This window comes from Vidua macroura, chromosome 3, assembly GCF_024509145.1.
Source record: "Vidua macroura isolate BioBank_ID:100142 chromosome 3, ASM2450914v1, whole genome shotgun sequence".
In the NCBI taxonomy this organism is placed as follows: Eukaryota; Metazoa; Chordata; class Aves; order Passeriformes; family Viduidae; genus Vidua; species Vidua macroura.
This window is the reverse complement of record NC_071573.1, coordinates 82,209,205-82,221,946: the sequence shown is the minus strand read 5'-3', so window position 1 is coordinate 82,221,946 and position 12,742 is coordinate 82,209,205. Positions and strand designations below refer to the sequence as shown.

At 35.8% G+C, this 12,742-nt stretch overlaps 1 protein-coding gene across 2 annotated transcripts in view; it reads left to right on the top strand.

Annotated features, from left to right (window-relative positions):
* BCKDHB (branched chain keto acid dehydrogenase E1 subunit beta) overlaps positions 1-12,402 on the top strand; it is a 110,627-nt gene extending 98,225 nt beyond the window's left edge. For both annotated transcript variants that reach the window (XM_053974128.1, XM_053974130.1), the window contains 2 exons: positions 5,874-6,026; positions 10,897-12,402. In XM_053974128.1, the coding sequence (XP_053830103.1) occupies positions 5,874-6,014 (141 nt within the window). In that variant the 3' untranslated portion in view covers positions 6,015-6,026; positions 10,897-12,402. The remainder of the gene's footprint in view (positions 1-5,873; positions 6,027-10,896) is intronic.
* The last annotated feature ends 340 nt before the right edge of the window (positions 12,403-12,742 follow it).

The following is a 12,742-nucleotide window of genomic DNA, read 5'->3' as shown; positions in this document are numbered from 1 at the left end:
TATGGGCCTGGGAAATCATTCTAGCTCTGGGGTTTTGGGCATGCTTTTAGAAAATATGTGGGTCCTGCTGCAAATATTTGTAATTGCCACTTACGAAAGTGGCACTTACAGGAAACTTGGAATATCCTATAGAATAACATAATTTGTAATGACTTTGCTGTAAGTTGGTTTGCTGCTATATAGAGGAACAACTTCTGTTCAAATAATTTTGTCATATTCTGCATATCTAACATTATTACCTAGGAAAAAATAGTATTTCTAGTATTTGTAGCAAAAAGGTGGCAAGTGATTGTCTAGCAGATTGCAATTAATTGTCAAAAACCTGACTTGCCAAAAGACATTTTTATGGTTCATTCAGGTTATGGCACATTCCATAACCTGGAAGTCATTCCACATCCTCTTGGGCGTATCTGTCTTGTGCCCTTTATTTTGTGGAGAAGAATTTTGCTGGCTGCTGTACCTCATACCCCAAACAGTGTAAATTATACATTTACTAGGAAGACCTTAATTCCTGTCTGTGTGTTCTTCTGAATTGAATATATTTCAATTCTAGACCTAGATTCTATCAGAATCAATTCAAGTGATGTAATATTTTCATAGAAAGTCTTTGCCTTTTTTGCATAAAACAAGATGAGTTCTGAAGAAATAAAATTTACTTTTTATTCATTTTCCTCCTTGTTGAAAATATAATTATTTGACATAAATAAAATTTTGAGTTTGTTTGGTTTGTGGGGTTTTTTTGTTTGTTTGGTATTGTAAATGCCTTGGGAATGCAGTGCTGATTTCTTTGTGCAGTTCTGCCACCAAGACAACTCAGCCACTGACCAAGGCTCTATTTCCAAGAGCTTCAAGTTAATGCTCATGCTGTCAGTGTTTGTTGGAGTGGTTCTGTTGTTAACTTGATAAGGAAAATTTAACAGACCATACCAGTTGTGTATTGGGTTATTAAAGGTTGTTCCATTCATTTTTGAAGCTGGCTGAAATGAAATTCGAAAGCACTCTTCAAGCCGGTGTATGAATTGTTCATTTTATGTTATAATACTTTATCTTTTTATAGAATAAATTTGACTTTTTCTATAAGTACTGTTTTATGTGATTTATTACTGCAAAGACAATATTTGCAGTTAATTGCTTCTTAATGGTAACAAGGCAATGAATTACACAGAACAGACTTTTTTCCCCCTAAATTTTTCTTTGTTTTATAAATACTGAAGTACTTTGTAAGTAAAAGTATCATCTCTTTTGGCAATTGCAAAATAAATAATTTTAGCAGCTATTTTTCTGTATTTGACAAGATATTAATTACATAAATTCAAAGAATCTATAACTAATAAAATGGATCATTATTAATCTGTGCTAAGTTATAAATATATAGTCTTAAATTGATTTGAAAAGGAGAAAAATATTTGATAGAAGTTAAAAGTTTGCAACATACATCTGCAGAGTTCTCTGGGGAAAAATTGTGTCATAGTTGTAACTATCAGGAAAAGATTTATAGAAGTACTTTAAGACAAAAATGGCTAGGCTGTTGGAAAAAAAAAGTTCCTCTAAAGAAAGAATATATAGATCGCTCTCTCTTGCTCATATCTCAACTTGAAAATATCCTGTGGGTGCATTGTATAGTACTTATGTAGCTCATAGAAGTGACTGTTCATGGGAATGTGACTTATATTTGTTGTCAAAGCAAATTGTGTTCAAAATGTGCAGCATTTGGTGCTTGCAGCTGTAAAGGAAAGTACTGTACTACGATCGAGAAGCATATGACAGCTGAAGACGCTTGACTTTTCTGTTACGGAAAGTAGGTTTTTAAAATAAGACATTATTTTTAAGCAGAAACCAAAGAAAAAGATGTTTAGTCTTTATTTGGTGTCGGCTTTAGTGCATGAAATCCACATTTTATAAAATGAGGTTTGATTGACAACATCTTTGGAAAGCTTCTTTTGAAAATCTAAGCTATGAGTTAAATAACAGATTTTATTGTAAATGAGATTACCATGTTCATTATTAACCTATAGTAGGTTTCATCTTATTTTTACAATAATAGGTAATTTACAGTTGAAAATCTGTATGTGGAAGTAATAGATAATATAGATGTAACAATCAAAAAAAAAGTGATCTGAAATAAATTTTCTTAACTGTTTAAGTCCCACACTTTAGCTTATGGCAACAGCATAAATACATCTGAATAAAAATCCAGAATAGAAAGTGAAACTCTGATGCAGTAAGTTTTCCCTCTGAAAAGTTCTTTAATTAAATATGTGGGTTTTAAAATTTTAAAATCTGTATATGAGATGGCAAAATTCAGAGTTCTAATTGACAGAACAGACCACAATTTAATTAAAGCTTTGCAACCTGCAATTCATTTGCAAATGAATTCCTGAGTCTAAATTTTAGTGTTATTGTCAGCCAAAAGATGAGTACTCCAGCATGAAGAATGTTCCTACCATTTGCCTTGTGTAATGGACTTTGTTTAGTCTTCTTTTTATTATAATAGCTATAATACCAAAATAAACATTAAGAGTTCTGTCTAACTCTTCTTATTCATATTAGCCTTTAATACAAATTTTTTGATTATCATCCTTCAGAAAGTAAATTCCTGTATTGAAAAAGGAGTTGTAAAATCACCAGTCTCATGTAGTAGCCATCTGGCATTCTAGTAGCTGTTATTTTTTGGGGTACTTGTAGTGTTGCAGAATAAAAATAATGTGGGAGAGACTCTGAGGACATAAAATGTTGCAGAAATAATTTATTTTTCCAGGAAAGTTTTCTCACTTAGGAAGTATTCTATGCACAACAGAAATGAAAAATAAAATTTAAAAAAATCCTGTTTATGGATTTTAATCCTTGCCAGCTACGGGGGAAAAATGTAATAGATCCAAAAAATAAAGAAATTAAGACTATAATGGGGGAAAGATTGAGTTTGAATTTGTCTGATTTGCTGAGTATGCATTAAATAGTCTCATTTACCAGTACTTACTTAGCAAAGTATTTGCATTTGAAGGTCTGTTTACTGTGACTGTGGAATTTTAGAGATTCCCTTCAGACGAAGGACAGTCTGGAGCACAAAAATTCTTTTATCTTCTTCTTGACCAGATGCCTGAAAGCACTTCCTCCAAACGGCAGATGAGATTGCTTTATTTTTCCATACATTGCAGATGGATGAGTAATATTTTCTTTCAGTAATGCCCAATAATGAACTCGATTCTATATTTTATCCTTTTTGTACAACTGTATATCTCTGTAAATGTCTGCAGTTCTCACTCAAAGATTTTAAAGAGTTTTTAACTCAGAACCCTGATTTAGCAATGAGTACCTGAATCTGATAAAAGTGTACTTTTAAATAAAGCTAAAATAAACTTGGATAAGGTTTCCTATATTAGCATACTAGGATATTGTGATCTGGGGAAATAGATTTAGTGTACCACATACTGGAGGATCTATTTCACATACAATTATGCAATATCCAGCAAATCCTTGGTTTTAGCTCCTATTCTAAAAATCAAGGCATGTGATGGTTTTAAAGTGTTGCATTTGACTGATTGCTGTGAATTTCAAGAACAGATTTTTACTGGGACCTGTTCTCTTAAGTTGTTTTGAAAAGTCTTAATAAGAGTGTATTAAGCATGAAATGTTGAAACAGAATTATGTGACCAATTATAGGCCTTTATATCCTAATACAATAATATATTTTCCAGAAAGCTTTGAGTGAAAATCAGGCAAATGAAGGAAAATTGGCAAAGGTTGTGTTGAATAACTGAGGCCAGAATTTGGCCTCTGCAGTTAGGAAGCAGGGCAAGAAGAACAGCAATTTAATGTTTTGTTGGACTTTTTTTTTACATTAAGAAAAGTTTAGATAGATTGAACTAATAACTATAGCTGTTGGTTTTGTAAACACTTTTCTAACAAAATAATAATTTTTGACTTTATTGAATTTTGGAAGTTATGGATATCCTGCTAATAGAGTATGACTTTTTCATACAGGTTTTCAAAACGAAACATTTTACACTGAATCAGAAATCCCATGCCGACTACTTTACTTCCAAAAGCATTTAACTTTAAAGTTTTTTCCTAACGTCTTTCCTGGAGAGATATCAGTTTGTTTAAACAGTCTGTCTTCTAGATAGTGGTCTGTGTTAGATACTTGAAAAGAGCACTATGGGACTGGGAGGCTGTAGGAGGCTGCAGGTCTAGAATATACTTCCATGCTTTGTTGTAATGCAATTGACAGGTGCATTGGGTAGTCAGTTTTGGGATGGTCCCAAATCTGTTGCCTTGTCTTATTGGTCAGTTGCAACATGGGAATCAAGGTCTCTTTAGTATCAAAATTGCCCTTGCCAGCAGGTCAGAGTAGGACATCATGATCTACCTCATGGACAGATAAAGGATTTATTACACTCTACTTTCCAGGATTTTGTACTAGTGTGAATCTTTTGCTTTGCAAAGAAAAGAATGCCTGGGAATGGAGCTCAAAAATATTTATATTGTTTGCCTATATCTTTTACTTCAGACCTACTCAGACTGTGAAGTTTTCTAGGTAAATTAATGCACTATTAAGTGCAATTGATACTGTGTGCAAGACTTTTTACTTCAGTTCATTGTCCAGAAAAGCCCACTTCACAATGCTGTGAAGGTTGTGATCTCAGTGCGTTACCAGTGCCTTCTGTACTGCCAAATATTGTGATGTATAGAAAGCACAGTAAGTAGAGTTAGGCTGCCATGGACTGCAAGGCAACATGCATTCAAAACAGTTCATCAGTCTGAAAAAATACTTGGCGCTCGTTTGTAGAAAAGCATTTTAACTTTTCGTTAAAGCTTTTCTAGAAACGCTTTTTAACTATTTTCCCTGTGGGCCTGGCAGAAAAGGACTAGTAGATAATACTTCATCTTCCATTTTGCTTAGCCAAGTACAGGGGAAGTTGGCCAGGATTTCTCAGTTGCTACACTCCATAAAGGAGAGACCAGGAGGAGACATGTTTTATCACTTCATTTGTCTGCTTTGGAAAGCAAATGCCTATACTAAAGATATGGGGAGAAAAGGGAGCTGATGATTAGCTTCAACATCAGTTTGGTCTGGCTAAGTTATTTCTACATCCACTTCGTGCAGATTTTTGTGGTCCATGCCATCATTCTGGTACTTGAGATTAATAAGATGGAAATGCCACTATTTATTTGGTTATTAAGGCTGATAATGTTACATATTTACAGGTTACTTTCAAATTAATGTGGCATTTGTAATACTTTGTGCCGTTCTAGGTCAAGTAATGAAACTCTCAGAGTCATTATCAAATCTGATCTCCAAGTAGAACACAAATTGTGGGGGAGTTGAGTAGAGCATGGATTTGACTCAAAGGTTGGAGATATGCAAATCCACTTACTTTTCCCAACTGCTTAATCTTAAACAGAGCCTTAATAATCTAAGAGTTCAAAGAAGTTTGAATATGATGTTCCTTTATCCAACAAATAAAATGCACTTTTTGATTTAATTTGATATAATTTTTCTATATGTTTAAAAGTGGCACAGGAAAGAGACTCTTACTCCTTTGCTGCTAAAATATTTGTTTCTTGGCAACAGTTGTCTGAATGTATAGCAGATGTACTAAATATAATCTGCCTATGATTTAATGCAGCACACATGCAGAGAATGAAAATAACATTAATACAATTTGTATTTTTAATAAGGACCTTTGTGCAAGAGGAAGCACTATTCCTTATAGTCATAACTATAAATTATGACTACTGATTCAGTGATATAAATAGAACTTCTGAGTTTCCAGGACTCTCAGTCTGGCAAAGTTCATATGACCCCAATTTGTGATGCAAGACTCCTGAAAAGAATGTCCTCACTAACATTTATTCTATATTTCTGTTAACAGGAGGAATGCTTTTTGAATTTGGAAGCTCCTATTGCAAGAGTATGTGGCTATGACACTCCCTTCCCTCACATCTTCGAGCCTTTCTACATCCCAGACAAGTGGAAATGCTATGATGCTCTTCGAAGAATGATTAACTACTGAGCAGTAGTACAGGTGAGAAATAACATCTTGTACTGACAGGTTACCTGCAAGGATTCTGACAGGATTATTGCAAGGTTTGGGCCTATAGTACTACTTGTTTATTTAATTAATTAATTTATTTTTAAATTATTTATTTGATTTATTAGTTTATTTAGTTATTTATAATAAGAATTGCCTCTTATGGCTTTGGGCCTTCAGTCTTAAAGGTGTCTGAATATTTTTGAGTACTGCCATTGAAATCAGTGTTTAAAATTAATAATTTCGCTTAATCAATTTGAAAATTAAGTGTCTTGAATCCTGAGAAGTGAAAAGAGTATAAAGTGAGGGGTGAAAGGAATACTTATGCAGAGATTATATCTTCATCCCTATTAGAATACTCAAGAGTTACTTCATAGGTAAACCACAGTGTTAAATTTAAAAATTTTTCACTCCTCAGGGTGGCCTGTAATCCTGCAACATACAAATAACACCCAATTTACTCTGAATATTGGCTCTGTATTGTAAACATACAAACCATATTTTTCCAAACCGTTGGAAATACGCGAAGCATCTGTAGTGTCTTACAGTTCTGTTGAAGTACTACTATTTAATATTTATTATAAAAATAATTTTTCTTTATGGTCTTCAATGTGATTTGATCATGCTTGAAGATTTCTATTTGCAGAGCACAAAGACTGAAGTAATACATATTTCTGTGTCTGTTACAGTCTATAATATCTTTTGTCTCATTATACTATAAGTAACATTTGACTGTGGGGTGGGCTGATGAGGATTTAGAATTGTGCTTTGGGAGAACTTCTGGTCTATAATGACCAAAGTTTAACAGTTTAGAAAATGTGTTAACACAATGTATTCTGTGTTACCTTTAACTGAACAAAGTAACCTAGTTTTTGAGATACAGTCTTGATGGATCTTGTACATGGGAAATGGAAAGAAGAAAACAGTAGAATCTGTAATGGACAGGCAAGGGATTTTTAACTGTTGACATCAAAGACAGGAGGGCCAAGATGGGCTTTATATTAGGAACACCATCTTCTCTCTGTTTTACCTCTAAATTAAACTGTGAATTAAATTTAGAGCCATGGATAGAAGGTTACCAATACCATAATGTTAATTTCCTTTATATGCATAGTTACCTTCAGGAGACTTTGACATTCCACTCTGTTTCCCTCAATAGCAAATAGTGGAGTTTCTTTATGAGAAATGGGATTGTGTGCAGTCTCCAAAAAATAATGTAGTTCTACTTTTCTCAAAGATCATTTGTTACTGACATACCAGAGCATTTCATAGAATCACAGAATATGTTGAATTGATAGGGAGCCATTAGGATCACTGGGTCTAACTCTTGGCCCTGTGGAAGACACCCCAAGAGTCCCATCACATGCCTGAGATTGTTGTCCAAATGCTTCTTGAACTCTCTCAGGCTTGGTGCTGTGATCACTCCTCTGAGGAGCCTGTCCCAATGCCCAGCCACCCTCTGGGTGAAGAACCTTTTCCTGATATCCAACCTAAACCTTCCCTGACTCAGCTTCATGCTGTTTCCTTTAGTCATGCCTTATCATGAGAGAGAAGAGATCAGTGCCTGCCCCTCCTCTTCCCCTCACGAGGAAGCTGTAACTGCAGTGAGGTCTCCCCTCAGACTCCTCCAGGCTGAACAGACCCAGTGCCCTCAGCTGCTCCTCACACAACTTCCCCTCAAGGCCCTTCACCATCTTTGTTACCCTCCTTTGGACACTCTCGAATAGTTTCATGTCTTTCTTACATCATGGTGCCAAAACCTGCACATGGAACTCGAGGCAAGGCCACCCCAGTGCAGAGCAGAGCAGGACAATCCTCTCCCTTGCCTGGCTGACGATGCAGTTCTTAATGCACCTCATTTCCTTAGAATTAAAAGTAAAGCTATTTTCTGGCCTGTCATCTTTTTTGTAGAATATATAATCAGTACTCTCTTTTTTATAACAGTTCCCCTTGCCTTTGATCTGGGTTGAAGTAAACTCATTATTTATTTTCTTCTTTTGTTTGGCATCTCTGTAACAAAGCTAGGGTATCTTACCTGAGGAGAATTGGTTTGCTTGTATCTGTTCTTGAGGCGAGTTACTGGGTCATGCTAGATAGCCTCTGATTTGCTACTTTTCAAAGGAAACCAAAGGATCAAATACTGTTACCTCTGTAAGAAAAGGGAGACAAACTGAGGACATTTGGTGGTTCAGAGACTTAGTTAATCCCCTGTTCCTCTATAGGATGGTAAAATGAGGGAGTATGAGCTGGAAAAATGGGTTCTGAGATTGCATCAAATTTACGCACAATCCAGTTTCGACACTGGAATTCCACACTAAACCTGGTCTAAAAAATTTGCCTGGATTTAGCATATCAAGGGGCAGGTTGATGAGGGGTTGTCTGAAAGACAGTGTCAAGACAGAGAAAACTCGTCTAACAAAACATCCAGATGTTAGGGCCCATAGTACCATATATTTTGGTTGGTGTGGCTAGATGTTAGTGTCACAGAATGAGCTGCTCAAAGTTTTTCTACGTTTTTCTATGAGAGAACATTAATGTGCCTTGTTGTAAGGCACATTTCAGGGGAGTATTCCCTAATTTTTCTGTCTGCTATGCATTGGTCTTACATACTTGACACAGCAGTTGCAACAGACCTCCATTCTGCTGTCGACTCCACAGAATTTGCCTGTAAGGTAGCCCACTTATGTTTCTGAGAAATGGAAGGATTGCTCTTCATTTGCTTATTTTTGTATTCATGGTAACATTTGTTACTTGCCATTGGTATGGAGTGATGAAGTTATGTGTTCCAAACCATCTCATATGTTGTTCTAAGAAATGGTTATACAGTTGGTGTGAATTTGATTGAGCACAGTCAGTCCTTCTGGATGTTAGGGAAGTTGGGCCCCTTCATGTCCTACTGTTGGAGAGACAGGGGAGCTAGGAGTTCCCTGTGGTGAAGAGGGGTGTGGGGATGGCTTTTAAGTTACAGAAATGGTCAAGCTGATGTTGTGGTTTAACCCCAACTGGCAACTCAGCCCCACACAGCCTCTCTCATTTCCCCCCAGTGGGATAGGAGAGAAAGAACTAGAAGAGTAAAAAAATCTGTGTGCTGTGGTTAATAATTTCTAAAGTTAGCATTATTATCTTAATGTACATATAGTTTTGTTCAGCCTATGTTGACAGCATCTCACACACAGGTAGTTGCTTAGCTTGAGTTTGTCAGTACAGATGGATTTCCTGCGTAAAGACAGTGTTTGTTAATGTCTCCTGCGTACCTCACCAGTGAGACAGGCAAGAGCAAAGTCTCTATCTTTCAGCAGCTTCTCAGTTATTAAAATTTGTAGCTATGTTAGGTATATGAGAAATAACTTCCAGGTAGGCAGCTGTGTTCGAGATAACTCTCTGTAGTTGGAAAACAGATAGAGATAAAAAAAGCAGTGAGATTAGGATGGATATACATTTCCTGGGTAAATGGAACAGTGTCTGGCTGTTTGATTGAGGAGGGGAAAAAAAACCCTAAAAGAAGAAGCAGAAGATAGCCATGAAACCAAAGAAAATAGTTAAAAATGTTATAAAATATGCTCTTGTTCACAAATATATTGAGGGCTGACTGTAGCATAGAAATTGCAGGTATTTAAGTGCTTTTCTGTTATATTTTGCAGCTTTTGCTACCACATTTGCATGTTTTGTTTTCTTGTCAGATTCTGAATTTTAAAGCTATTCCTTGCTAGGTTACAGTTTACCTCCAAGAGAGTGTGTGTGTTCATGGGGAGCCATTGTTACTATTACAAACTTAGTCTCTAAAAATGCAGAGTTATCACACTGAACTTCCTTGCAGAACTATTTTATAAGAAGTTTAATCTTGGTGCTTAAAGGTTAGGTGATGTTAGGGGATCTTAGGGGGCTTAAATTTATTTTTCTTTCCAAGCATGCATTTGAAATTGGTTGTGCTGGGAAACAGGAAGGGACCTGGAAGTACTTTAGGTAGTAATTGTGTCTTCCTTGCACTCCTGGCTGTTTGGCAGGGCTTCATACAGGTTAGCTTGAGAACAGGACAACTGTACTTCCTCTCCCTGTTTGATAAGTAAGATATGAGAGGCTGTGCAAGATCTTCTTAACCTAACAGCCAGCTTTTTCAATACATAAGTCACAAATGTGGCAGGCTAGACTGTCTGCTTTTAATAAGTGCTATCTGTAACCCACTAGAATAAACAACCTCCAAAACTTTGAGTAGGACACGACATTCCTGGTTTATAATCTTCTGGATGACAAAAATCGTACAGGTGGTCAGTGAATCATGTCTTACTTACAACAAGTGAGTAGTCCACATATAAGATACCACTCTACTAGAGCTATGAGTTAGCCTGTTAGTGTGGCTGCTGCAAGTCTATACTTGCATTCAGACATTGCTGAGAACTCACGCAAGATCAGTAATGAAATTATCTTTAAAAAAATCCCTGTAAACAGGAAAGGTGTTGACTATGGTTTCTTTAGCAGACCCCTCTTCTCTGTAACAGTAGAATGATAGTATATCTAGTAGAAAAAATACAAAACATTTGCTTAACATTCTAGAGTAGGAGGGAAGGTAGTTCATCATAAATTTCTTTGCGTAAATGGCAATAATTAGTGGTGTGTTGACTCTAGGTATCATTTGCAGCATTTCTAATTTCTGTGGGTCTACCCTGGCAGCTTTAAAGATGTAAAATAGTATTTAATAAAAAATCAGTAAGTAATTCATAGTAATTTGTTTTAGTTCAAACACCTTGAAGTTAAGACATTATGAATTGAAGAACTAAGATTACCCTGGAGTGTGCTGTCTGTTTAATGTGCAGGTATTAGTTTCAGACTTCAGATTTATAATTTATTTTGTCATCTTTTTCTGCAGAGAGGAGAAGAACAACAGGGAAATACAGAAGCTGCCTTCAAAACTCTTGACATTTTAATCAGATCTTTTGGGTTTGGAATTACATAGCAGACTTTTCTTTTAACTCAGCTATCCTGAATGTTCATCTTGGCTATTCTTCAGCAAGTTCAAATTTTCCTTAATTATGAAATCAGTGATGGGCAGGTGATTGTTACAGTAAGTAGTTTCAGATGTACTTAAAGATATTCCAGATGTTGAATGAAAATTGCACATTGCCATGCTTCACTAGGTTACATCTAGACTTCACTGTGTAAATATTAGAATTTTATTCAATAAAACATGTTATGCTCATATTGTCTCTTAGTTTTGCTGTTGTTTTAGAAGAACCCAAAGAAGTTATTTGAATGTGACTCTGTTTTCAGAAAAACACAAATACCTTAGACAGCCAGACCAACTTGTGTGATGGAGACCTGCTTTAACTGGTGGCAGCAGTGTTTTACTTGAGTGGCATCCTGCAAAATAGTCCCTAATACTGATTTCCCTTTCTGCAAGGGGAAGTTCATTGTTCTTGAGAGGGGAGCAGAGCTTTTTTTTGTTTTGTTGCTGTGAGTGAGAGGCTTAATTGGTACATCTTTGCTGCAATATCTTTCCTTCTAGAATTGGAATGTGTTTGCTACTAAGCAGTTGTGCAAAAAGCAATTCCTCTTCTTTTTGCCTGCTTTGCTCTCCATACAAATCAGTCTCATGCTGCATTACTTCTTACCAAAGCGGGGGAGGAGTAGGGGATTTGAGGAGATGGATGTCAGTAGCCAGATAATCACATTTCTGTGATTATTCAGGAGGGCCTTTCTGAGAGAAAGAAGAACACCTTTGTACACAAACCTGCTCAGGACGATCCTCAGGGTGACAGCTGAAACACAGCAGGGAGGAACCTGAGGAGGAGGATAACTTCACATTCAGTACCAGTGGATCTATGGAAAGTGCTAAACTGTTATCTTTTCAGGTCCTACCATTTTGTGTAAGATTCTGTCTTCATAGTTTGTGCATTCCCTAAAGAATTCCACACCTGATAATGAAGCTAGTTCTTAATGTATCCAATCAAAATGAGATTGTTGTGAAATCTTGTAAGTCTACTGTAAATGCCATGTATAGAACTTGTTTATTGTCTGAAATAAGACAGGTGCATGACATACTTTATATTTTTTTGCGCTGGATGAAAGCTATTTTGATCATATAAAGGAAAATTGTTTTAAAAAATATTTCTGTCTTTGTAAAATATTAATAGATATTTTAGTAACTGTCTCCTAAAAATGTACTGTTACTGTATTTCAAAGCATATAAAATAGATGCAATTATTGTACTGCCTTAGTAAAATGTACTTTGGTAATTAATAGCCTTAATAAAATATACTTTGTATTTAGAGTTTTCACAGAAAAAAGTGATTTCTAATTTAGTGCAAAGCTTAAGGTCAAGTTGCCTGTATTGAAATATGGAATAATATATTTCTTAATAAACATGTAGAAAATATTTGCTCTTAATGTGGACTGCTACAATCTGGTTGAAGGGCAGGTTTTGTGTTTTCGGTGACTCGTGTTGTGTTGGTTTTAATAATATAAAAAATGGTTCCTTTCTCTTCTCTTTTGGGCAATAGAGTATTTTTCCCTGGCAAACACGGATTAATGTTCTAAAATAGATGCTGCCTCCCAAAGCCTGCCTAGATGGCAGTATTCACTCACGTAACCTCTGCTCAAGGATGGAGGCTGTTTTAGTGTGTGTTATGGAAAAATGACTTACAGTGCTAAACTGAATGGGAAGGTGTATGCTGCTACATACAAATAACTGTTTCTTATTAGGTTTCCTAACAATA